At 37.2% G+C, this 27,612-nt stretch overlaps 2 protein-coding genes across 2 annotated transcripts; both read left to right on the top strand.

Moving 5' to 3' along the window:
• Window positions 1-69: 69 nt before the first annotated feature.
• Window positions 70-11,059, top strand: sfxn5b (sideroflexin 5b). The gene is made up of 14 exons (XM_032554823.1): window positions 70-254; window positions 3,305-3,373; window positions 4,489-4,566; window positions 4,914-4,940; window positions 5,033-5,087; window positions 5,183-5,208; window positions 5,325-5,378; window positions 6,367-6,423; window positions 6,504-6,569; window positions 6,767-6,857; window positions 7,081-7,196; window positions 7,343-7,428; window positions 8,650-8,767; window positions 8,986-11,059. Exons 1-14 carry the CDS (start codon window positions 198-200, stop codon window positions 9,061-9,063), a joined length of 978 nt encoding a protein of 325 aa, XP_032410714.1. The 5' UTR covers window positions 70-197; the 3' UTR covers window positions 9,064-11,059.
• A 436-nt stretch (window positions 11,060-11,495) lies between these two features.
• On the top strand, window positions 11,496-19,620 carry smyd5 (SMYD family member 5). The gene is made up of 13 exons (XM_032555535.1): window positions 11,496-11,610; window positions 12,206-12,314; window positions 12,495-12,634; window positions 13,511-13,632; window positions 13,733-13,802; window positions 14,196-14,300; window positions 14,512-14,574; window positions 16,955-17,025; window positions 17,112-17,218; window positions 17,425-17,481; window positions 17,579-17,673; window positions 18,468-18,538; window positions 18,928-19,620. The coding sequence occupies exons 1-13, from the start codon at window positions 11,518-11,520 to the stop codon at window positions 19,067-19,069; spliced, it is 1,245 nt and encodes a 414-aa protein (XP_032411426.1). The 5' UTR covers window positions 11,496-11,517; the 3' UTR covers window positions 19,070-19,620.
• Window positions 19,621-27,612: the final 7,992 nt, after the last annotated feature.

Raw genomic sequence — 27,612 nt, 5'->3', positions numbered from 1 at the left:
TATCGATTATTTGGGATGTGTAGTCATGCGCATCAACTTTGCCAGTGTTAAGGCAAAGGAAAAAACTACAACTCCCGGCTGGCGTAGGGGCGCGTCGCTTCGCCCGAGTTGCTCACACACACTGACTGTAGTTCGCTCGACTGTAAAAATCCCTTCTAATGGTTCAGTTCGTGAATAAATAAAAAGAGTTTGGCGTCATGGCGGAATCTGCAGCGTGTCCCGCTTTCCAGCTCGGGAGACCCCGCTACGATCAGGTAGGAGCTCCGTGTCCTCCGGTAACCACCCGGTTTCTTGACATTTTGTTTGTTAAGGCTTTCGGTTGAGAAAAAAAAGAAACATCCTGTTCCTCCGCCCTCATCGCTTCGCTCTGGATGTTGACTCTTTGCTGCAAAAGTTGCCGCCGACGTTCATCAGTGATTGTATTCATGCAAAAACTCTGAAACTTCTGAATGCGATCAGATTAGTTAGGAGTTTGTTGCACCAAAGCGAAATCTTGCTCTATTGTCTTCTACTACTGTTTAGTCTTATTCTATAAGGTATCACCATTGCAGACGGTGTGCTTGTGTTTTATTTGAAAACGCACAAATTGGTGATTTTCTCCTCATTTCTGCAAGATTTTCAAAATAAGCCCAGACCAGTTCAAACTGAAGTTCCTGTGTAAACCGAAAGTTTTACACAGTGCATGCTTCAGCATGCACCTGGTGACCTGAAGCTTCATGATAATTTACTGTTATGAAATTATTTTATGTTGGTAATGCGACCTTCACGCCAACTCAGGTTGCTTATTAACCTTAGAAGCGTCAGAGCAAGTCGTTTGTAAGCGTCAATCTGTCTCTCTGTTGTCCAGTCATTTCTCCAGTTGCTACCGGCGTTGAGCCCTGGCTTCCGCTCAGCCGTGCTGCCTGGTTGTTTTGGACTATTTTTGGATTGTGCTTCATTTTCATCATTAAATCATCGCTTTATTCCTTGTAACCTGGGTTGCTCAGCGTCTTCCTCACCACCACTCACCGCACTTCATGACAGCATAATGCAAAATTGAGTAAATGGATATCTCAGGCTATGTTTACATTATATAACTAACTAGTATGTTTATCCACAACACTTCTGCAATGCCATCTTGGTAAAGATCTTACCTATGTGAAAGTTTAAAGTGGCATTTACAATTGTACTTATTTAAGGTTTAATTGAACAAAATTCAGTGGCCACAATTGATTAATGTGAAAACATCGTTTGTTTCATAACTACAGGCTTATACTTTTACAGGTGAAGATATTACAGAGGCATTCCTCTTGGCTCATTCTTGAGATCAGTTCTTTTTTCTGTTTTTTGGAACTGAACAACATATCAATTTGCAATTGTATATCAGTAATATTGATATCAATATATAAATTCTTACCATATCATAACTGCTAAGGCTTGTGTAGATGCAGCATTTGGTTGCGTATTAGATTTAAGATTCCATGCTTTTACACTGTGATTGCCAGAGTTTTACACTCAATGCTACTCTTATAAAAGATTACATAAATGCAGAGACATATTTGTGCTTAATTTATTCATTGCGCCTGCTGTTTTTTCATATTTCTGCAACATTTCGATCAAATATTCTAGCCCAAAATACTGAAGTTTTATTTTGAATGAGTTGCAAACTCATCACTAAGGTTTGCAAAATTGCTGTAACGAGATGCAAAAATTATCACATAACACAAAAGAAACATAAAGTAACACAAAATAGCTTTAGAATCTCTCTGGTTTCACACACAATAGGTTGAAGTCAAAATCAGGCTCAAAGTTAAGCAACAAATAGTAAAAATGATTCACTAATTATCCTGTTTTATTCAGGATGTTTAAATCATATTTATAAGAACTGGTCTGTGTTCACTTATTTACAGTTAGTTCATTGATCACAAATTTATCTATGGATCACAATAATGTTATTTCTTTCATGGTTCACTGCTTTTGTGCTTTTTTCTGCTGCATTTCTTTGTTCAAAACCAGTTGAAGAACATCAAGACAAAACCGCTTTAATCATCCACCTTCAGTTTATAACACCTTGATAAAGTTGCTGTAACACTTCTTGGGTCTCACATCAAAGCGCAGGAAATCAGGCCAGCTCTTGAATCAGCATAAATCTTGCTTGCTTTTTGTCTGCGCTTCGAGCCGGATTCCATCTTTGCTAGCCTAGTTGTGTTCTCTCATGGGAGCTGAAGCTCATACATAATTAAAGCCGGCTCCTCACATGGCTCCGCGCTCTCTCCACCTCTCTTACAAAACAGCGCTGCAGCACATATGGCCTGTCAGAACAGGGGATGTGCAGTGACAGAAAGGCAGTGATAGAAAACCCAGAGCAGGGAATGATGGTCTATAGTGAAGACTGAAATAATGTTCCAGTCATTTCAATTAGGATATGCTCCTAAGGAGTTAATTATAAAAAGACACTTTGTTTCCGCTGTGTTTTCTGCTCTTCATAACTAATAAATATCTCAGAGGGAATCTGACTGAATCTTGTTGCCTTGTTTTTGTCCAATGAGGTTGCCAAAGAGGCTCCTGGCACAAACTGTTAGTGGGTCTTTTCAAAGAGCTGGCACATAAACTCAGCAATTGGCATGCTGACGCAGACGGAGAAAAACAGAATGCTTGACCACAGCAGTTTAGAGCCTTCCACTGAAGTGTGCTGTTATATTTTGTTCCTTCTTTCCCCAAAGATTAATACTAATAATTATTAGGATGAGTTTCAGTATGTAGCCACTGGGCATCGAGAGTATCTAATTTATGAAGTGTGTGTATCTCATTTCCATGAAGAACACAATGTGATTTTAACAAGACAGCCCAGTTTCAGATTTATTACATTTATTTTTTGATACTGAATAATGTGGAGTTGTTTTTACTTAATCATTAGTACAATAATTGTCAACAAAAGACAATTTATACTGTAGTGTGTTTACTTGGATGGGGGTGTTTTGAGACAATAGTGTCTTCAGTGCTCCATCACAGATTGGTTTTCAAGTGTTTTGAAAATATTGTTAATCTTCCAGACATTTCACATATTGATTTTAATTAAATAGCTTGAAAGTTGAGTTTTTCATCGAAATAACTTGAATCTCACAACTGTATGATGTTTCCTGTAGGAAATTGCAGAAACATTTGCACAAAAAGCTGTGTAATAATTTAACATTTGTGTCATTGTTTTGACTTTTACACTTTTAGTTTAGACAAATATTTCCAAACATAAAATCTCCTAAAGATATTCATTAATGTTTTCTTTTAAAAGAGACTAAAATTTACCTATGATATGATGTTTCCTCAGAGTTCATTCCTTGGACGTCTGAGACACTTTGTTGACATCATTGATCCCAGCACCCTGTTTGTCTCAGAGGTAAAGCTTCCTGTTAAAATGCTTGTTTTGCAAGTGTTTTGCATGTTTGGCATGTCTTTTGTGTGCAATGTTCTATGTTATTCTCTTTTATTGAAACAATCTGTTATCTGATTCAAATGACAGATTTGGTCTCCACTAATTTTAAACATTTGGGTTCTCTTTTCCATAATTGAAATTGAATAGCACATTTTACTCTTGGATAATAAAGGAAACATATTAAGCTTTAGTCAGCGTAACGCATATTTAAAAATGTAAACTGCAATTTTAGAGCTTTCTAGTCATTTCTGACCATTCACTAGGTCTTCTCATTGTCAGAAGTCAGAAACATTGTTCCTATATTTGGCCCATTTTGTTATAAAAACATCACATAGCTGAGATGGATTTCTCAGTTGCATATCCAATGAAATAATTTCTTCCAACATATCCCATAGATGCTCTACCAGAAAAAGACTGCGGTGATCTTTAGAATACAATCAGCCTGTTGTCATGTAACCAGTCTGGGATGACTTGAGCTTTCTGATGGGATGCCTCATTTTGATGGAAATAGGCATCAAAAAACTGGTATAAGGTGGTCATAAGGGGATGAACACAGTGAGCAAGAACACTCATGCTTAGTCTCAGTTTATATTGATCCCAATTGGTACCAAAAGGCCCAAAATATGCCAAGAAAATTTTTCCTTTACCATTATATGACCAACACTAGCCTGAAAAGTTGATAGAAGACAAGATGAAGATTCCTCATAAAATTCTAAGCCTGCTATCTGGATTTTGCATCTGAAATCAAGACTCATCATAGCAGACACTTTTCCAATCTGTTACTGCACAGTTTTGGTTAACTTTTCAATATTTTTACCCACACCACTGCTACACATTTCTTTTCTTCGTTTTTACCCCATGCTCTGTAAACCAAAGGTATCAGCACTTCCAGATAAATCAGCCCATCTGGCACTGAAACTTAAAGGTCTTTTTTCCCCATTCTGATGCTTGTATCTTCATCATATTCAGGTTGATTCACTATTCATGCTAACAAACAACTGTACCAGTGTACCTAATCAAATAATAGGTTAGCCATTGTCCCTAGGTTAGTGTGTTTGTGACTTATTTTATTTTTTCAGAAAAAGTTAAAAGAATGCATCAAACTCCTTGATGACTACAAACACAACACACTTCCTCCTGGAGTGTCTGCAGATCAGGTGAGCGTTTGCCAGAGTTGATGCAAACCGTGTTTCAAAATATGTTCAGAAGGCTTGGAACAATATAAGTAATGCAATGAATCATTCCCCTTTTCTGAAAGATTCAGAGCTGATGAGTTAAATGAAACACACACGCAAAATTCCTAATCGGTTCCTTTATTTCAAAACTAAAAATTAGGTGCATTTGTCTTTGGAAGACTGCGAGATTTTTTAAAGCATCTTCTTGAATAATTAATTTATAAAGTCGATTGCATCATAAAATATGATGCAACTTACGGTGCAAAATGTGAAACTGGAAGACAAAGATGACATTCCTCATTTAATGACATTCTGGTTTTGCTGTGTAGTTGTGGGAAGCCCAGAAGATTAAACAGGTAATACTATGTTTCTTCATCTTAACCCCACTTTCATCCATTCATCCCTGAGCTGGTGGCAGCATGAGGAAACTCTCATCTTTGTGTCACAGGCCATCATTCACCCTGACACAGGAGAGAAGATCTTCATGCCATTTCGAATGTCAGGTATGTCCTCAGATGAAGATCTTTGTCCAGATTTCCTCAAAGCGAATCATTTTTCCCATCGCTTTTATGCTGAAAATCATATTTCCACTATGCAGGTTATGTGCCATTCGGAACACCAATTGTAAGTCTAACATACAACCCATGCATTTTGAATGTAAACATGTTTGGGAACAAAAAAAATGAAACTTTGGACTTATTTTGTTCAAAAATAAGCTCTTATTTCCTGGTTTCATTTAGGTCATTGGCCTTCTCCTCCCAAATCAGACTGTGATGTCTACCATTATCTGGCAGGTACTGGAAATAACTAACCATTGTGGTGCTTTAAAGTATCCAAAATCTTTACAGTCATTTATATTTGTGAATAAATATGATTTTTTTACAATTTGGAGAAGTGGTGAGAGAAGGTGCCCTGATCAAAACCAAACTTCTTGTCCTGCATGCAAATCTTTGAGACAGAAAACTAATAGTGAACATTTCTATTGAAACTGAGGAGATTGGAATAAACAAACGCTTTAGTCTCCAGATCTCCATAAGTGGCAGAGACATATTTTTAAATACTTGCAAGTATTTAAAATGCATCTAATGTGCATCTAATGTGTTTTTTTTACAAAACATTAACAAAAGAGGGCTCAGTGTAATTTGATGTTTTCAGATTTTTATTTGTAAAACAGTGAAAACCATGAATATATATATTTTTTCTGGTCTGCAATAATGCGCTGCCTTATTTTGATCCATCATATAAAATCCCAGTAAAATACAATAAAGTTTGTATGAAGAGTTGCAAGGGGGAAGAGATAGAAAGTTCTAAAAGTAGAATTACCTTTGCAAGGGTTTGTACAGTGAAATAAACAATTATAACAAAAATACAATTTGATTCAATTTGTGTTCAGATAACATGTTTAAAATAAAACATATTTCCACCAGGCCACTGTAAAAACAATTAAGTTTTTAACTTTTAAATTCAAACAGAAATCATCCACTCAAGGCAAGTATCACAAGATAAGACATTGCAATCCTTGTTGCATTGCTAAAAATTTATATAATCTGCTTGTTAAAATCTGAGTCACAATATTACATCGATTGCATCATATTTATGCATATTTATAGGAAATACTTAAAGGCAGAAAAGCTATACTTTTTAGCACCATCATATCACAGCATCTATTATTCATTTTGATCATCTGGTCAGCTTTGCCACTCTGAGAGACTTATCTCTTTTCTCGCTCCTTCCTCATAGATTATGGATCATTTGTGTTTTGTATTTTGTGTTTTCTTTCAGTGGCTGAACCAGAGTCACAATGCCTGCGTGAACTATGCCAACCGGAATGCCACAAAGGTAAAAACAACTTCAGATTCCCGTTTTTTTGTAGAAATTGAATAAATAAAACTGACAGCTTTCATTTTTTTTGTCTGCAGCCTACTCCTACATCTAAGTTTCTGGAAGGCTATGTCGGAGCTGTGACCAGTGCTGTCTCTATTGCAGTAATTTAGCTTTCTTCTTCACTGAAGTTGATGTCATTACTTGTAATATTCTGTAATTCTCAGAAATCTTGGTGTTGCAGTTTTTAAGTTAAAATTAATTAGATTGAGCACACTGACAAAAATACAAGATTTAGTTTAATACAACTGCATCAGTTGCAACATTTTACTTTTTCTAATTTGGATTTTTCTCCTTAAAGGTGGGACTGAATGTGCTGATTCAGAAGGCCAACAAGCTGAGCCCTGGCACCAGAATGATCATCCAGAGATTTGTCCCATTCCCAGCTGTAGGTGGGTTTTCAAAAGACCCTCTGTCATAATGAGACTTTTATTATGTATCCCTCTGCTGGTTAGAGCTGCAAACTCATAGAAGATACATTCTCTTTATTATCCAAATAACTATGAAGGTCATAGTGTACCTAATTTAAAATCCTGCTGTTTATTTTTAGCAAAATTTTCTTGAATTCTTGTTGGTGTTTTATGTTTTATAATGCCTCCCTTGTTCCTTCTTTAGCAAGTGCAAACATCTGTAATGTAGCCCTGATGAGACACAACGAGCTATCTGAAGGTGTCGATGTTCTGGACAACAACGGCAGCGTGGTGGGATCCTCCAAAATTGCTGCTCGACATGTAAGCTTCTTTTTTATGTTGTTTGATTGTGAATTTATTGTTTAATATCATGGTGGCTAACTGGTGACTTCTCATTTCCTGTTTCGCTCGGCTCTCTCAGCATCAGATTTAATCACATGTCAACGATCTTTGTTGTTTATTCCCAGGCAATAATGGAGACCGCCTTCACACGTGTGGTTCTTCCTATGCCAATCTTCGTGCTGCCGCCCATCATCATGTCCTACCTCGAAAGGTTTGTGCAGAAACACACAGATGAAAAATAATAAGAAAAAAAACAATCATTGCATTTGAGAAATCAAATAAAACAACTAGTATATTGTATTTTTGTCAAGGAGGATAATCTTTGCTCATCAAGTCTCTATAACGACCACTTTAATGTACTTACATACCAACAATTTTTGCGGGGAGGTTTTCAAGAAAAAGACTTTTTAAAATTTACTTTAAAGCCTCTGTTCACATTTTTACTATGTCTGCCGATAAATGTGGCTGGTGCTGTATAAATCTGTAGCAGATGCTGCTTTAAAAAGAAAAAAAGTAACTCACTGTCCATCCATTTAAAAGTTAAGAACAGACAAAAAATAATTCACCTGCATCAAAGGTCTACTTTTTAAATATTCCATATATAGAATGATTTATGTTTATTTTATGTTCATTTAACATTAATGCAAGATTTTCCTTGTATTTAATATTTTATTGCTCTATTTTTATTCATTAGATTTTAATAATTGAGTAACAGAATACATCAAAGCCAACAGAAAAAATGACTTCAGGAGAAGATGATCAGAGTTTTGAAAAAGTCTGGTGCTAAATTTGAAAGAAAAATTGTGGGGTGACATCTGAAGAGGACTCCAGGCAAGAATGTCCTCAATAATTTGGATATTTGACCTTGGATATTTGCTGTAATTTATTATTGTCTGACTTTTCACATCACACCTGACATTTTAACAGGGTCTGCAGCTACACTTTTTAGACCCGCGGAATCAAATGGACCTGTAATTTATGAAAAACATTCATCAGCTTTAGTTCAACACCATTTAAAAACTGTGAATAGTTTTAATTTTACTTTTATATTTATGTTATGTTACAGATAGGTTATTGTTAGACACTCTTATCAGAAGGTTTGAATCTAGTCCATATAATTGTGCATGTACCGAATGGGAGCCAACATATGTTGTGCCCTGAGGTCGCTACAGTGGGGGGAAATTTAACAAAAGACAGACATGCAAAAAGAGGCAAAAATAAACTTAGGATATTTATTTAAAATAACAGAAGAAATGTGCCATCTGGTTAATTAAACCCCATCCTTCTGAATTTCCCACCCTCTAATTGTGTGAAACAGCTCCCCCAGATCTGCAAACGATCCTAAAATAACTTCAGGCGTTGCAGTAGTCAGCCTGGATCAATCCATGCTGCAGGCTCATGTTCCCTTTTATCCTTGTCCTGACTCACACAGGCTGCGATTCCTGCAGAGAAACCGCAGACTTCTGCTGCCCATCCACAGCGTTGTGTGCCTGGTTACGTTCGGCCTCTCGCTGCCCGTGGCCATCAGCCTCTTCCCTCAGATGTCTCAGGTACGGCATGTTCAGCTGCTCTGAAGGCCAGATGGCTCATGGAGCAGCTGGGAAGATATTCACATTAAACATACTCCACTTAACTCCCACAGGGCCTGCAGGCTTTTGTTCTCTATTCGGCTCTCTAAAAATGACTTTCAAGGTGAAACCCAGAGGTACACAGCTTTATCAATTCAGTATAATTTTTTTTCTTGTCTTTTTTTTTTTTCCTTTGGTAGATTGAGGTATCTCGCCTTGAGCCGGAGATTGCCATGGCAACGGATTGCAAAGTGTTGACCTACAACAAAGGTTTATGATGAAGATGGGACACAAGCTCTAAACTGAGGCTGCTTTATGAATGACTGTAACTGCGACCCTGCTGCAGGGTTTTCGGGGTATCTGACAAGTAATTATTATTAGAGTTGTATTTACCCAACATTCCTAGACCTGTTCTCATACAGAAAATGCTGCATTCACTGAGCCATGGTGAATCCTCTGAACAGCCCAGAGATTGTTGCCTTCACTACAGCTGACCAAGAACTCTCAATTTTTGCTATAACATCCCTTTTTATCAATAATGTGTTTCTGATATTTACAGAGTATTGTTTTCTGTAGTTTCTGTAGCACAATCAACCTAAATGGTGATCCATTAAATTTTGATAATGAGATCGTTTAAATGCATCTTTCCTGGACTACTTTTGAGTCAGATATGTATTGTGTTTTTCTCGCATTTCTTCATATTTTTTTGGCCCCAAGTGTTGAGCTCTGGCAGCTGGTGTTATGTTTGTTTTTCTGTCAGATTTTTGCTGCGAACAGCTGCCTGTGAAGCAACAGAAGGAAAGTCTGTGAATTGGGATGGAAGCAGCAGGATGAAAGAGGTTATTGAGTTTTTGTAGAGCAGAGGGCAGCTGCACAGTGTGGGGATTCTTCCCTGTGCATTAATATTACTGAAGGCACCTCTCAAAATACACTTTATAGACAGCGCCCTGCACATTTATAGGCACCCTAGTAGAAATGTAGAAATGCCTCAGATTAAATCTCTTTTATTGCAGCAGCATACGTTTACACTATGAAATGTTGTACTCTCAATTTTTACTATAACATCCCTTTTTATCAATAAAACCTTTTAATTTGCTAGTTATTCTTTCAGTAATTTATTTTCTTCTTCTTCTTTTTCCTCTTCTTCTTCCCTGCTGTTGATATGTTGAACAACCTGTTTTGGCAAATAGGACAGGAAGACCTCATTGGTGACCCATTTCATGTTCAGTAGTAAAGTCCAACAGGTATTTATTTAAAACAGGATCACAGCATTTTAGATCCTCCATCATTGCTGCCTGTAGCCATGATTTGGAGATTTGTCCTCCAGTGTTTTTTTTTTTACTAGTCCTACATGTAGGGTTTGTTGCCAAAAACACAGTTTTATGCTGATTTAATTTCATCTCTTGACCCTCATACTTTGTCATTATTTCTGTGGTGTGAGGGGAAGGTAGAGAAATTAAAACATTTCTTTTTCAGAGGCATACTTGGAGCAAAGGGACAGAAAAATGTACAAAGAAATTTAGTTTATGTTATTTGTAACTGTACAGAAATATATCAGTTATTTCTAATTAGTTAAAAATACAAAAAAAAATCATAAAATAATTCTTAACTTAAAATGTTTTACTGTCACAAACATATAAAATCAAATTTAGTGTTTGGCTTGTTTGTCCAAAGCACAGAATTCCAATTAATTGATCTTTACTAATTGTGGATATGTTGAAATAAAATATTTTGTTTATCTAAACTATTTGTGCTAATAAAGGTGAATGGTACCATGACTGCTTTTATTCAGTCACAAGTCTGTTCTTTTGTAACATAAGCTAAAGTTGTGATAGAAAACATTAGTTTCTGAAGGGTACGAATTGAAATGAGTCAGACTTTGTGTTGTACATCTATATGTTGGAGCAGTCTAAAAATCTGAACTGGTCACATATTACTAGACCAGCTTGGATTTGTTTTAGCCGTCACATTGGTCCCTGTTTACTGGGGTTTAATGAACCTCTGCTGCAGATATTTACTGATTTATAGACCGATAAATATTAACAGAGCACCTTTTTTTAACCCACGTAATGTGAATTAGCATTCACAACTTCTGACATTGTATGAAGTTTTTGTCTTAATATTTTTACACTACTGACTGTTATTCAACTTTAACTGCAGTTACATTAGATTTCTTTTCTGTACATTATTTTAAATATATGTGTAACATATATAAGATAAGATGTATTGTTTATAAATTCATTCTTATTAAATGTTTGCTTGTCAAAAATGTAATATCTGTGTTTGTATTATTTTACATTATATATCTTTGAGTGGGTTGGTAAGGAGTGTGCTCTTGGGCAACAGCTTCTATGTTATCGTTTTACGTTTTTGTTTAACTTACTCAAAAATTGTATTAAAGTTATCCCGTTTCTTAATTTCTTTGTAATTTCATTGTATCTGAATTTCAAAGGAGTTCACAGACATCCTTCTTACATCCTTTGAATTTAGGGGCTATTTTATATCTGAAGGACTCATATAACATGTTTGATCGCTTATAGAAGTTTTATAATTTCAGTTTAGATTTATAAGTAAAAAGGAAAGGAAGGAAGGAAAGAAAGAAGAAATAATCCAATAAAGAAGGAAGAACAAGAAAGAAAAGGTGCTATTCATCATCCCACCAGCAGGAAGCGCTGCTTATTTTTTCTACATGATTATCGTAAAGGGTTGAAAGGGCAAATGTGTTGTCAAACATGGCTGCTCCCGTGGATGACATGTTTTCCCTCTGTGTGGACCCGTGTAAAGTCACCAGCAGCGTGGAAGTCCAGTTTATAGACAACATAAAGGTGAGACTTTCCTGCTTTGTCACATTTAAACAGACTGAAGTTGTTGTGTGGTTTAGTGGCGCCTCAGGAGCGGTGCTGCTAGCCGCATGTCGGCTGCAGCTCACTGCTGCATGACATGACATTATACACTGAACAGAAAATAAAGTAAGAAGGCAGCGAGATCACATTTTAGCTTAAATGTTATCTATAATGTTGGATATTGTTGCATATAATGCAAACTCATTGGTTTTTTTTATTTTTCCATCTACGATTCACTAAGACCCTTTAGTGTAGCAGTACAGAGATGAACAGCTGGAGCATTAAAACATCTTTGTTTCTAGTCAAATTATCAACATATTGTCTTTTAATTAAACTGGAATAGGTATGATGTCATGAAGTACAAACTGTTGAGTTATTTCATTAATTTGGTAATAAGTACAGCTTATTAAACATTGCAGGCATACCTTGTGGCATTTTGGTCTAATTAGTTTTATTTTCTACCAATTTTTTATCTATCCTAACTAAATCATTGCAGTAAGGGCTGCAGTGTATTTTGCTTTATTCATTTTTGCTACATTCCTTTTTTTTCTCAAGCTACGTGTTTGAATGTTTGCAGGGTAAGGGTCTCTTTGCGAAAAGAAGCATCAAGAAGGAAGAAACCATTTTTATTGAGCGGCCTCTGGTTTCTTCGCAGTTCCTGTGGAATTCCTTGTATAAATATAAAGGTATAAAGTGCTGTTCATTGTAGTGAAGTTCTCAAACGTAAAAACTTTAAAAAAAAACACCAAGACGCATACTCTTCAGAATTAAAGTAGGTCTGAAATTTTTGTGGAAATTTTGCATAAAATTAAACTTAAATATTTTAAAAGTTCATAGTTTCCCTTCTGTTTTTTGCCTTTTCCCAGCCTGTGAGCACTGCTTACGATCTCTGGAGACTGCAGAAGAAAATGCCCGGAGACTCAGTCGCAATCCCGCTCTCAGCCTTCCCCATCCCGAGCTCTGCCGCGTCCGGCCTGAGCTCCATCAAGCCTGCCCTCAGTGCCAGGTAGGTCCACTCACTGTCCCTCTGCTGCTCCACATCACAAGCTTTACTGTTTTGCTATTTTGCAATATTGCATTTTTGGTTTTTTATTGAAGTTAAAATTGGGCGAATCTGATCTCTGGACAATCGATTGGTTTTTCTAATGATAATAAACTGAAACATTTCTCCAGTTTCAGATTTACAGTTAGAGTTGCATATTTCCTTTACAGTAGTTTTAAATACATCAGTATTACATGGGTGTCACAGTGGAAAACAATAAAACATAAAAAAAAACATGCAGCTAACTGAGACACAGATCTATAGTCTGTTTTATTAATTTCTCGGGATCTAAAGCCTGGAGTTAAATATTTTAACATCATCATCTTGATAATTTAACTCTGGAGTGTAATGAGTTGATCGAGCTAAAACGTTACAATGCAATTTGGAAATAAACATAACATCTTTTTAATATTCAGTAAAAATTAATTTTTTGTTGCAACCAAATTACTTCCCCCCTGCTGGTCAGTTGCTAGATTACACATTTCTCACTTCCACATTTTTTTTTGTTTGTATTTAAACAGCAAAAAACTCTACGTATCTTTTTATACAGGTTGAGGAATAGCTGGTGTTCCAGAAATGTTTCAGTATTTTTTAGCATTAGATTCATTTGACCTTTTACAAATATTTACAAATATTTAAAATAATAAAATTTGGTTACCTAAGAATTTATTAGATGGACTTAAAACTCACTTCCCTTTGCATGCTTGAATATCTTGTACTTGTACTTTCAGCCAGGGAGACAACAAGACCAATAAACTTTACAATCGCTTTCTTGATTACATTGTTGCCAGGTGATGCAAAACTGTTTTTATCTTTTTTTTTTTTGCTGCTGCTCTGCAGGTGATGTACTGCAGCAGCGAGTGTCGGCAAGCAGCTGCAGATCAGTACCATCGGGTTCTGTGTCTGGGTCCCTCTGAGGAAGATCCAGACCACCCCATCAACAAGCTTAAAGATGCATGGAGGTGACGCAGACTTTAACTCGCCATTTTATCTCCTCTTGTGTCCTGATTGCATTCAGACATGTTTGTTTGCTAGTAATTAGAAGGTATTGTTTGCTTTTAGGAGCGTGCATTATCCCCCAGAGACGTCCAGCATCATGCTGATGGCCAAAATGGTCGCTGTGGTCAAACAGGTGAGTCTCTAATGACTCGGACGTGTTGATCTGGAACCAAAATCTTGCAGGAATCTGTTAATTTTAACTTGACAAGTATCAGACGCGGCAATACAAAATGTACCTTCTACGGATGTAATTAGATTTTCACCCTGCATTGTTTCATAATTCAAACCTTATTGTTGAATCAGCCATGAAATGAGTTTTAAGATTGATACAGATGGCCTTAATGAGAAAGTTGCTTTATAAAATGTTTGAAATCAGCCAGGCAGGTTACAAAATTAAAGTTTAATCAACATATTAACTTAAGCAAAATTAATTTTCAGTTTGAGCTTTTTTTTTTTTAATTATACATGAATTAAGCTGTTGTTCACCATTATAACTAATGGACCCCATGATGTGAATGTTATCCAGGCCAAAGATAAAGCACACTGGCAGAAGCTGTTTTCTCACTTCTGCAGCCGGGCGGCGAACGAGGAGGAGGAGATCGCCCATAAGCTCCTGGGAGAGCAATTCAGGGTGAGTTAGCTTCCTGTTGGAGACCTCAGGTCACGATGTGTGTGTGAATTATTTTAAATCTGTCAGTTCAAAAAGAACATCACAGTTCTTCACAGCTCAGCGGGCAAAGCAGCACAGCGCTTTGACTTGAACCCCCCACTGTGGCTGCATTTACTTTATGAAAGGTGTTTGTTCAGTGGGATCTAATTTTTCTGTCCCGTTGTGTTTGTAGGGGCAGCTGGGCTTGTTGCACAGCCTTTTTAAGGAAGCACTTTATGATGAGCATCTCAGTCGGGTCAGTATTCCTCACACCCTTTCTTTTCAGTCTGGCAATCATTCATTTCTTATAAGCAAAAAAATCTGCATAAAACAACAAAAAAGCAAGAATTTGTTTGGTTTTTTCAGAGCTGGTCAGAAGTTTACATACACTAATAATCAAATATGTCCATTAAACCTCCAATAATATTCAGCTAAGTGTCCCTTGGCAATTTTTCATATCCTTTAACAAATGCTTTCTATAAAATGGTCACCATAAAACTCAAATGAAATGCACAGCTGCCATGTGGATGAGCTGAATTCTGTCTGGAGAAACGTTTTGTGATCAGATGAGACAAAGATTGAGCAGTTTGGGGTTTCAACCTTCACAACACTGTACCAGAGTTCAAGGTGGTGGCAACATCAAACTGTGGGGTTGCCTTGCTGCCACTGCACAAACTATATGGAATGACAAAAAAGAGTGACAAGCTTAAATCAACACTTAGATCAGAGGTTTTCAAATCCACCTGAATCTGTTTTCTGAATTACCTCCTCAGTTTGCACTCATACTCTCCATAGTCCTGCTAATGTTCTCATTATTTGACTGAGGTGTGTTGAAGAAGAGACGCATGTAAACATTCCAGGTTGCCGACCCTTGAGGACTGGATTTGAAGGTCTCTCATGGATGGTTTTAACTTGAAGGGAAGTGGGAGTTCCTGCAAACAATGATCTTATTCACGCATTAAAACTGGTTCTGGGAAGGATTAAGCGGGCTGACATATGATTTGTGAACAGGATTACCAAAGCCAGGACCTTAATCCTATTGAAAATTAATGAGCTACACTTTAAAGCTGAGGCAGGAAACCAGTCACTATAATAAACTCAGTGGATTACCAGCAGCTGGTGAAACGGGGGGGTATCTTTTCACACAGCTGGCAAACAGCAGAGATGTGTTTTCTTCCCTCTTGAAACAAACACCTGTGAAACTACTTCATTCTGCCAACGACGTCACCATCACTTGGTTGACCCAGGACAGGAAGTATTCAAAACCACGCAGACCTGAACTTGCGTAAGAATGTGGAGATGGCAGTGGACTTTGGTAGAGTTTCACAAAAACCCTCATTCCTCACTTTCCACTTACTGTGGATCCCTTCACATTACTAAGATCCACCTTTTCTCTGGACCTGAGAAGTTTCAGAACAGAAAACAATCACAAACAACCTTCTACCTGTCACTTCAAACACTTAACATTCAGAGCTCAGCAACTCAGTGACAAACAGTACAGTTTTTATCTTTCATACATTTATTTATATAAATGTTAGGTCTAAATTACCTAAACACAGACACAAAGAAGAGACAAGAGTCAGAATTTAGTTTTACCTGCAGGGAGAGCACAGTTGAGACCCAGTTACAGATTTCTGCCTATGCTCTGAAGCTTCAACTGAGTCTTACCCTGCTTTTATTAGAATTAGGAACACCCTAGTTACATGACGGTGTGCAGCCCTGAAGGGAGGGGGAGCAGAAAACAGCTGCACACTCACATGAACACAACTCATTCATACAATCTTCAAAAGCATATTTCATAAGATAAGACTATAGGTTTGCAGTTCCTCTGGACAATCAACGCCGGAATGCCTCGTTCATGGTATCCTTCTTTTTCACTCCTCAGCAGGCCTCTTCCAGAGTTTCTGCAAACACTTCAAAACACTCAAAGCACATTATTAAAATGTAAATGCAAAGGTAAATGAAATGGATGATATTATAAAATAAAGGTAAAGCAAATAAATGATATTTAACTATAAAATCCTTCCAACAATAAATATGTGTATGCCGAAAACAAATTAAAGCCAAGGTCTTTGCTGGTTTGCACAAATTTACTAAATAGGTGTAACTGCTAAGGGATATTTATCCAACTGTGGCAGTGAATGCATTGTTTTAGAACTGTGAAACAAAAATCCACAACTTGGTTGTGAAGTTGTTTGTATGAAACTTTCATCATTAAAGAAAGACTGATTCAAATAAATAGTTTTAAAACTTTAGAAGTAGAATATGGGAAGTTTTTATTAGTGTTACATGTATAGTTCAACATGTTTTAAGCTCACTGCTTTTAGCCCATGCATGCAGCATTTTAAGGAGGATGATGTTTAAGTATGTGTGTTTCTAAAGGGCTTAATAATTTGCTGTTTTTTCCTGATTTGTTAACAATTGTAGATTTTATTGTGACTAAAAAATTTATGTTGGATTACTTTTCCAGTTTTTTCTGCTCATTTTAGTCTCGGTGTTAGTCAGTATGCCTTTCTAAATGTTGTTTCTCTTATATAAAAATATTTCAAAATAGCTCACATTGCGACTCTTATTCAACCAAGCAGTTATTTATTTGTAATCTGAGTGAAAGTAGTAGCTGTGTATCTGTGTTGCAGTGGTTTGTTCCTGAGGGTTTCCGCTCTCTGTTTGCGTTGGTGGGAACAAATGGCCAGGGCATCGGCACCAGGTGAGCCCTTCCTCTGCTCCTTCCTTTAACTATCCACATGCTTGCTTCCGGATCTCTGCTTGAATGTCATTTTGTGTCTAACACAGCTCTCTGAGTCAGTGGGTTCATGCCTGTGATGCACTGGAGCTTCCCAACCAGCAGAGGGAGCAACTCGACTCTTTTATTGACCAGTTATACAAGGACATCGACAAAGGTCACTGTTTTATCTCAGTACTGCAGTCATTTCTGAAGTAAATAGATTTATTCTCTGCTGAGGAGATGTTCATATTGTCTGAATGAGACCTTGTTCTACTCTGTATTGCAGTTTCCAGCAGGAACAGCAGTGCATTCATGTAATATGTGTGCAGACACAAACAGAAAATCGAAGCTAATGAACATAACTTGTGTGTTTCTGTGCAGAGACGGGAGAGTTTCTGAACTGCGAGGGATCTGGACTTTACCTGCTGCAAAGCTCCTGTAAGTGTCGGCGATGTTATTTGTTTATCTCCAACAAAAAGGTTCTAGTTGTAAGAGTAGATTAAACCAGAAAGATTTCCACGTTTGATTCTTGCAGGTAACCACAGCTGCATCCCAAACGCAGAAGCGTCCTTCCCCGACAACAATTTCCTGCTTCACCTCAATGCCCTGAGTGACATCAGCCCAGGAGAGGTCAGCTGACACTGCTGGATTCACTGTGATGTATTTTAGTCCGGCAAAGACGGGACAGAACATTCCTCTATAGTCTAGGTTGGTGTTCTCCCCTGTCACACGGTATTAGAAGGCTGAGACGTCCAGAATCGGAGTGGGTTTGTCAAGCTGTCAGAAAGATTGAGAAGGCTTGCATCTGCATGGCACAGTAATGTCACAGAAGCTGTGCTAGTTTCACAGCAAATCTCTCCTGTGGATGTGGGGGAAAATACGAAGAAACAGGGGGATTTAACTTACTGCTACATTGTGCGCAGAAAGGCGAGGAACATATTATTTTCTTTTTCTTCTTGGTGAAAAATAGCCCAACTTTTCAGGGGTTCCCATGCAATCTGGAAACATTTAGAAAGTGTAGGTTTGAAAGAACATCTGATTGTCAAAATAAATTGCTTTAATTATAGGATGTTGTCCATGTCATTTGTTCATAATGTCATGGGCAATCTGCTCTGTCCATTTTCTCTGTTTATTCCTCCATCTAAGCATCAGTCTTTTCATATATCTGTTCATCCAAATATCCATGCGTCCATCTGTTCATCTGTTTTCTACGTCTACCAATACGCAGAAAACGTATTGAAAGGAAAATATGTTGGACTTTCCTTACATTCATCCGTTTGCTCATCATCCATTTATTCCTTTCCATTCATGCAGTTGAAATTTTTACATGGAAAAAATGTGCAGGAAACCTGAAGCTTGTGTTTTTACCAAGAGTGCGGTTTCTGGTCTGGGGTCCTCAGTTCAATTTCGTCTTCTGTTTTCAGGAGATCTGCATCAGTTATTTGGATTTCTGTCAGCGGGACAGAAGCCGACACAGCAGGCACAAGATTCTGAGGTAAACACACGTAATCTTTAGGATAAATCATTTAGAGGCGGGTCACACTCTTATGGATTAAATGTGGATCAATAAAAAAAACCCAGCAGGCACTGATGGGCAGTCCTGAGGCAGAAACGGCATAGCTGCTGCTCATTGATCAGCATGATGTCAATCCGTCTTCAAATTACATTCAGTCTCAATAACACCTGAAGTTTTAATGCAACCTGCTTATTTCAGTTTTAATAAAGTGCATTTCCACCCTTGGTGAGTGTTTATATTATGCTAGTTGATTAAATTATTGGAAGTATTCACTAAAATAGTTGAATTCATTTGCTGTGGTGCCTATGTGTTAGTATCTTCAGCTGTTTCTGTGGGTGCAATATCTTGACTGAGTGTTTTCTTCGCAGGGAAAACTACCTGTTTGTCTGCTCGTGTTCAAAGTGCACGTCCCAGATGGACGAGCTGGACGTCACATCTGAGGAGGAGGAGGGCGAAGCAGAGGGTGAAACAGAAGGGGACGAGATGGAAGATGAGATGACAGATGTTTGATGAAAGACTCTGCCATATTGTTCTCTGCTTTTCCCGTCCCTCTGAAACATGAGGCCAAAAAGAATAAAGACCAGTTCAGACTGTGATCTGCATGTCCAGAAGCGTGAAGTGACACATTTCACTCTGTATTTTAGAGGTCCGTAGTCAGATTATACAGAACTACAAGAGAGCAGTGGAAACTGTTTCACTTGGATACTTTAACCCAGAATTTTTTTTTTAAATAGCTGGAAATTTACCTCTTGATGCTACATTTATAGTTTTTTTTTTTTCTTTGTTTGGTTAAATCTTCTGCAAATGATTTGATCAAACATTGACATGCTTATAAATCCAGCAAACAGTGAACAAAATCAGTATTCAAGATGGATTTCTCACAGTCAGCAGGTGGGCAGAAAAAATTGTAGGGTTCAAAAGTCTTTGTTAAGCTCTCCTGTTTCATGCTTTACTCAAGTATTTTTGTAGCTTTTGAAGGAAAATCTCACCTAAAATTCATATTTTAGTTGTCTTTGTAAGAGGAAATAAAACAATAAGCAGATAAATGGTTACACTCTATATATTCGTATTTGGTTTTCCGTGATTTTTAAATTGATATTTAGAAATGCTCAACATTGGCATTAGTTTCTTCTGGGTTTTTAATTATCAGTTGGAAAAATCTGAACAAAGAGAAGTGTAAACCTTTTTTCAGCAGATCTGACAGATTTGCATCTTCAGAGTTATTTAGCTCTTTTGCTTTCAGTATGAATCACAATATGGTCAGTGTAGCAGCAGACGCCATGTGGTCAGTGTTGATGGACGTCCTTCCAAATGCAGTGGTTGAGCATTAATAATTAAGTGCTTTGAGATAAACGGTTTGTGTTGCTTTTTTTTCACTATGTGACAGAATCAGTATTAGAAATAAATAAATAATGTTCCATAAATTTTGACAGATGCTCAATTCACTCTAGTCCATTTATGTTTTTTTCAAAGCATGATGACATTAATTATGCTGACATTGCTGTTTTGTTTCTCAGTTATTATTAAGCTCATCTGAAACCTTCATTATGGCTATATTGTCAAAACTCACAGTTCTCCTGCAGCTTGAAACTCTTGTTTTTTTCCCATCATATTCTGCTTAGATTCTGCGAAAGCCTCCATGTTATACCGGCCTGCCACAGTTAAAAGTTGGATAAGTGAACCCTGGTAGTTTAGTTGTTTATAACTGGTTGCTGGTTTGGCATAAGAGAACAGGTGGATGTTACCGTTATGAGGTTTTCATGTTTTCTTGTCTGAGCAAAGCACATCTGTTATTTTTTCTAGAGATTCTAGCAGTTGAAAGCTATGGAAGAGGATTAGGCCCACTGAAAAAAACAAAAGCAAAACCAAAAAAAATCAGACTTTTTCTATTAGTTTAATCTCAGACTTCTGACTTTAAGGCAGGTGGCCAGCTGGGAGCAAGCAGCTTCAATGACAGAGATGCACACAGGAACTAATTTTCTTGGGGAACATGTTGGATTTCTGGGATTTTTTTACATGGCTGATTAAAGTAAAACATTTTTCTTTTTTCCAGTGACTCTAATCCTTTTTTGTGAAAAGCAGAGTTGTCTGTTTCTGAATTTATTTCTGATTCAAAGCTCTTCATTAGCAGAACAGATAAACAAAAACTTACCACAAATCTGGCTGTGCCATTAGAACTGCAGGCTCTACCAACTTTTTTCCTGAGCCAACCTTGACAGAAAGCAAGGAATGTTTAGCTTTTTGCCCTTTTTTTTTTTTTCCATTTTTTCGTCCGAAGAGTTTTTGCGGCGCTAGTGGCTCGTATTTTTTCACAGTAGGCAGACAGGAAGGAGGGTGAGGAGAGGGGGGGAAGACATGCGGTAAAGGTCGTCGGGACCGGGAGTCGAACCCGCGACGTCCGCGTCGAGGACTAAGGCCTCCAAACGTGGGGCGTGCTAACCCCCTACGCCACTACAGCACACCCTAGCTTTTTGCCCTTTTAAACTAATTTCATACTTGACTTTAGAGTATGGTTTTTATTTCACAATGACAACCTTGTGAGTTGAAAAGACATACAGTGAAATACAGTTTGGTTTTCATACCACGATCTATGGGTTCCAGTTAATGCTCATGTAATGTATTATGGAGACCTTGAGTGGAAAATTGCTTTGTCAGTTACTGTTTGGCCTTTTATTGAGAGCTGTGTATCTCGGTTGCACATGAGCATAAAGGCTGCTATGGCCTCACATCAAGCAATATTTCATCAACTGTAATCACAAATCTCAACATTTTCAGCTGCAGAGGAAAGATCTGAAATGTATAAATAAACCCTTCTTCTCAATGTGCATTCATCACTTCCAGCTGGTTGTGTACGTTCCATGTGAAATGTGTTACAGCAGCAAACCAGCAGTTGTCGTTTTTATTGCGCTTTCATAGGCCGCTGAAATTGGATGTTCGTTGAGTCATTTATCTGCCTTCATTACACCGAACAGAGAGAGGCAAATATTTAACTCCATCCATATTAAATCTAAATATTTAGTGAAATAGGTTTTTCCCAATGGAGGCTTGTATTGATCCTGTTTCACAACAGAGTAAAAATTAAATAAAGCAAAGGAAATGAAACATTTATTTAAAATAAAAGGAAATAGAAACCTTAATTAAACTATAAATCATACCTCTAAAATGTCCCTTTAAAAAATAGCTTTCTCATAATATGCATATTATTGCATTACTTAGAAATGTATCCATGAACAGGCCCAAATAGACAGTAAAACTTTGACTACAAATTTCAGATGAAGACTTGGCAAAAGGAACAAGTAGATAAATATAACATGCGTAAGAGTTTTTGAGAGTCCCTGTGGGGAGTTGAGAGACTAAAGGAGGCATTGTAAAGGCTTAAAACTGCTTTTCTACTTCAAAAAACCTATTTCACTAATTTGCAGCTTTTCATTTCACTAACGCACCTGTTGCTCACCCAGTTCCACTACAGGCTACTTGCAAATTATTACCAGTGCAGGGTGCCGATTTAATCAAGGTCTGGAGGGAGTCGAGTTTCTTTTCGACAGATTATTAGAAAAAATTGAGGGGATAAATGTGATGCTGAGAAGTTCATATTCAGTTCATTTTCCAAATTGGCTTTTTTCCCCACATACACAAGTCAGCAAGTTAAATGTCATATTGACTGAAAGACTGAAGTGATTTTCATTTACTAGGTGACAGTTATACGCACTCCTGGAGTTTTCTGCCTAAATGTCAATGATTAAAACCTAAGAGCTGTAAAAAGTAACTGAGAAACCGTAAGCTCTGAGTAATGAAGTAGTATGCTAATTTGTACAGCGTATTGCAAAAGTATTCACACCCCATGTCTCAGCATTTCACATTTTGCTACTTAACTGAAAACTTCAATTTATTGGGGTTTTTGTGATACACCAACATAAAACATTGCGTACCTATTAGTGTGATTGAAAATTTGTATTCACTCAGTCACCACTTTGTCAACACTTTGTAGAACCTCCTAATTACATCTGTAGGTCTTTAGGGAGATGTCTGCTGCAGCTTTGCACATCTGGAGACTAAAGGCGATCGGATTATGTTGAGCTTGTTTCAGAAAGTGCAGCCTGCGGCCACAAAGATCACAAACATGTAAGATTTTCAGTGTTGTCATTTTCACAGTCATTTCAAAGGATCCCCTAATGGTCATCTGTGCCATCTGTTATGATTGATCAAAATGCATAGGCATTTTATCAATAAAAGCACTGAAATAAAAAAGAATTTTTGGCACAGTCTTTATTTGACCAAAACTGTTGGGATATCATCTTTAAAAAACCATTACAATTTATATTGATCCATATCCAGTACTTTTGAATGTTGTTGCCACAGCTTAAGTTTGTTTATATTGGCACAGAGGATGCACACATTTAAAAAAAGCAAAAGTATAATATTTGTTATTCAAAATTGTGGCCTTAAATCCTTTCATATACATCAGCTGAAGTATTCTGTTTTCAACCTAAAAATAAAAAAAATATGCAGTTGCTTAAGTAAACCTTAACTAGATTACCGGTACTTAATAAACAGTCTTAGTATTATCAAACTTACAATTTGGAGAACATTGAAAAATGTTTTTTTTTTTTTTTATTACACTTAATGCACATGTTTTTATAGATGAACAGGAAAAATAAGAAAATACCTTTTTACCTTTGTAAAAAGGTACGGACCATTTAATAAAAGTATCGATATGACTGTTCAAAATGCTCCTTACTTCATTATTTTCCTTTGTTCTGCAATTACATCATTGTCAGATAAAAAATATTCAATGTAAAAGACAGGCATAAAATAAAGCCCACCTGGGAGTGTCAGAAGTTTGGACCCTCTGGACCCTCTGAACCACAATAAGTTCCCTCACTTATTCGTCTTGCGTTAAAGCTTTGCCAGACTTTCTGCAGGAGCTCTGTAACTTCAGCAGCAGCGTTGCCACAGCAGAACTTTGCAGGGGTTACGGGGTTGAGCCTGTAGATTCGTCCACACCCAGTAGACCTCCACACAACACAACCCATCTGCTTCAAGTAGCAAACACTGAGAGGTCAATGAGTTTTTCCCTTTTTCTCTGAAATATAGAAGTTTGGTTAAAAATTGAAGGAGTAAGCAGCAAGAGACGCATGTGAGGGGAAGAAGACCGGAAGGAGGGAGTGGGCTTTTGTGAAGAACCATTATGAATATGAAAAGAAAGGGCCTTTTATTCTTGCAAATCAAGCACCAAACACTTCAAATGTATTTCAGAGACTAGAAGTGGCACATTACTGTCATCACCATAATATGCTGATGGAAGATAGAAGAGTACTTGACTTTTTACACAAAAGAGAAGACGGCATTTACAAACTGTTACAGTTAATGGTGGGATCAGGAAATATGTAATATTATCTATTATGCAGAAGATGGAACTAGGATGGAAAACTTGATGTTCTTTATTTCGTCTAAAGTCTTCAGCTGAGCCAATAACTAGAAGATGCACATTAACTATATATTATCTTATGTTTCTAACATAAGATAACATAACCAAGGATATATTTATCAAATTTGTGATATTTTTGAAATACCCAGATAGGGAACATTGATTAATGATTAAAATAATAACTAAAAACAAATTTTTATCAGAAATGTAATAAAAGATCATTGAATGCACAGTTAATGTGGTGATTCTTCCATAATTGTCAGGGATCCTATTTGCCAAATCACATAATTCTCCCCACCAACAATCACCAGCTTAATCCCATCACTAACATTTAGCTCAGTTGAGCCACTTGTATCCAAGATCCATGTCTTTTGGTGACAAACCAACATTTCTTAACCAGATATCACAATAAGATAATTGACAGAGAGGCAAATTAGCTACTTTTCTTTTTGACTCAGCTCTTTCTTTTTTTCTTTACCATTACAGACTTGAGCAGTGCCTGTATTATTTCATACCAGGCCCCCCCTCTGTAAATACATCCTACTATCAACTCAGAACAAGACAGAAAGATACTTCATCTCTGCCGCTTGAGGCAGAGTCTGATCTCTGACCTGGAGGAAGCAGTGGTTGCTCTTTGAAGCAAAGCATATACCCTTCAGATGTGAACTTTACCCTACAGAACTGCTTTTATGATGTCCCTAGCAACCCGAGGCCGACCTGACGGCAGATTGCGACAAGTATTGGCTGCATATTCACAGGGAACCATGCTAGTTCTGTGTGTTTGGGTGTTTGGGAATCCCTTCATAATGTGCCTCTTTGAAACAAAACATGCTCTAGAGAGACTGTCATATATATATATATATATATACTGCTCAAAAAAATAAAGGGAACACTTAAACAGGTGTTTAACACTTAAAGTGTTCCCTTTATTTTTTTGAGCAGTATATATATATATATTTCAATAGTATTAAGATCACAATGGATATTTACAAATTATCCTGAATCTTGGACCCTCTTGCTTTGAGGCATTGGAGCTAACCACTGCCATCATGAAGCTTTGCTTGATTTATTGTCATTTCAAAGTGTTTTTACAACTTAATGTCTAAATGTTCTTCACACTTGGTAGTGTATTTGTAATCCTCAAATTAACACCTCATGATATTTTTCCCATATTATTCCTGATAATGTACCACTAGTAAAAAAACAACAGGCCAGGTAATTGAATCCCATTGGACAGAAGTTATTCTTTCTTAAGAGCACACAGTGTCTCGCTGTTGATTTATCCACCGAGGTCAGAAGGGAACTGTTTGTTTATGGCTGATGCTGCTGCTGCAAAAGTTGTCTCTTTGAATGCTTGAAGGGAGCAAACTGTGAAATAACAGCTGATTTTTTTAAAGACGCAAGCAAAGCAGCTCTGCATGAAACAAGCCCCATATGGAAACAATCTCCAGACTACATTAACTCTGTCCACATCAGTTACCCCAACAGACACCATTGCTGCCTTGCAGCGACGCTCCAGAATTAACTGATAAATGACTGCTTCACGTAAAACCAGCCGACCTGCAGAGAAGGTACTGCACTTTAGCTCACCCTGAATTTAAATAAACACAGAAGAAGTACAGTTTCAGGAACACAAACATGGCAACTGAGTGACCTGATGGCTTTGATTGATGGTTGAAACGTCTGCGGTTTATTTCTGCTGAAGCCATTTTCTTAGTTCACATCAGAATATCACAACTTGTCAGCAGTGCTTCTGCTGTGTGGTTCTCTGGAAGGTTTTGAAAAGTTTGTGGGCAGCTCAGTAATTTCACATTCATCTTTAGTACAAAATGCTTAAAGCCTCATTGGCATCGTATAAATCTTGCTGGGCTGCCTGGGATTAAAGAATGAAAAATGAAGAATTGAGCCGTTAATCATTCATACTGAGGCTGCTACAATGAGGGTTTTGTGGGCAGATTCCTTATTTTGAGTAAAAACAACCTAACAAGGAGGTGAAAGATGAAGGAACATTTCAGCAGTTCTTTCACTCTTGGACAGACTTTCTCCATTAGGCAACTTTGTTTTACATACAGAAAAATGTTCAAATAAACCACCAGCCAACACTCTTAACTCAAAAGATACAGCGCTCCGGATGAAATATTCAGGTTGTCTCAAGTAGTTTTCAAACAGAGCGACAGTGTCTCGGAAAAGTATTCATACACCTTGATTTTGCCCTGAATGTTACTGGGATTTTATCTGGTTAGTCAACACAAATGAGATCAAAACTGCGACAAGAAAGAAAAATGATAAGTGAAGTTGCTATTATGAACAGCCAGGTTTTACTGTTCACAGCTGCAAAAATCCATCAGGGTATGTTCATCTCAGAAAAGCTTCCTTATCCCTGCTGAGTAAAAGTGTTCCCTCAGCATGATGCAACCACCCTTATGTTTTAGAATTAGGATTGTGATGAATGATAGTTTTCCTCATGTTACCTGTAGGCTAAAAAAAATTAATTTAATGTCATCTGATCTTTCATATGCTTGTTGAATCCCCTTAATGTTGCTTCTTAAGGCTTTTTTTAAAAAAAGTCCTTCGTACCTCCATAAAAGCCATAATTATGGAATGTGTTACAAACAAATTATCTCCACTGAGTTGTGATTCTTCAGTTCCTCCTCAGTTACCATGAACATAGCGCTTTCTCCACCTGTATTGTGGTTGGCATTTTTTTATGTAGTACATGCAGTACTACATAGATTAAAGTTCTAGTTATACTGTTTGGATTGGAAAATAAATTAAGGAAACAATGAATCAACCGATAAAAAGTTTGTACAAACATTACTTCAAATTAAAGTACAAACATATTTGAACACAAGTTCTGCTATTCAAATTTGGCCGCATGTAGAATATCTTTTTAACCTGACTGCAAGTCAGCATCACTTTTTCAATATTGTTTTTGACATTTTGAAAATGTCCTATTCTCTTTCTTGCTCAGCGAGAATTGAAGGCTTTTGGGATGTTAACTCTTTTAACTTTCTGAGTTTGATGCCTTAAAAATGTAAATAAGTCCACTGTGTGATATGTGAAAGAGGTCATCTGTGATCAACTGTGAATGCCTGGATGAATTTTTTTTTTAAGGTCATGCCAGATATTCCCACTGAGACCAAACGTGGTCTGACTCATGTGGTGCAAATGAGGCATTTGAAACACTCTCCCTATTCAGCTTTATCTCTCGCTATCTCTTTCTCACATCTCTTGCTGGACATTCAACACATCTTTGCTGGATGAGACTGATGCTTTTTTTGGATCATGGCCTTTCAAAATCTGGGATGCAAGAAGGAACAACAGTGTCCAATTATGTGCAGCTTATTCTCACCAGTCAGAATCATAAGCATGTAGGAAAGATAGCTGAACCAGATAAGACACTTTTCAATATCAAGGGCTTCTTTCACATCCTGTGGGCAGCTGCGTAATGGACTGTTCATCACACAAAAGGTCACATCTGTGAACCAATTACAACAGGAATCTATCTGTTCAAAGATAGAAGTAAATGTGCTAAAATATTTCTGTTATTTGGCCAGTTCCTTCAATTAGGTCTTTGAAAGCAGACTATGATAAAAGTGCTGCCTTCACAAGTGGGCACAAACTA

The sequence above is a fragment of the Xiphophorus hellerii genome, chromosome 23, assembly GCF_003331165.1.
Source record: "Xiphophorus hellerii strain 12219 chromosome 23, Xiphophorus_hellerii-4.1, whole genome shotgun sequence".
Lineage (NCBI taxonomy): Eukaryota > Metazoa > Chordata > Actinopteri > Cyprinodontiformes > Poeciliidae > Xiphophorus > Xiphophorus hellerii.
Note: the sequence above shows the minus strand (reverse complement) of the source record. Positions and strands in the feature narration are given on the sequence as shown.

Bases quoted from the DNA above. Each gene is read 5' to 3' on its own strand.
- sfxn5b (XM_032554823.1), top strand. From the start codon at position 198: ATGGCGGAATCTGCAGCGTGTCCCGCTTTCCAGCTCGGGAGACCCCGC. The intron at 5,209-5,324 runs GTAAGTCTAACA...GGTTTCATTTAG, and splicing joins TGCCATTCGGAACACCAATT to GTCATTGGCCTTCTCCTCCC. The intron at 6,424-6,503 runs GTAAAAACAACT...TTTTGTCTGCAG, and splicing joins CCAACCGGAATGCCACAAAG to CCTACTCCTACATCTAAGTT.
- smyd5 (XM_032555535.1), top strand. From the start codon at position 11,518: ATGGCTGCTCCCGTGGATGACATGTTTTCCCTCTGTGTGGACCCGTGT. The intron at 12,315-12,494 runs GTATAAAGTGCT...GCCTTTTCCCAG, and splicing joins TTCCTTGTATAAATATAAAG to CCTGTGAGCACTGCTTACGA. The intron at 14,575-16,954 runs GTCAGTATTCCT...TCTGTGTTGCAG, and splicing joins ATGATGAGCATCTCAGTCGG to TGGTTTGTTCCTGAGGGTTT.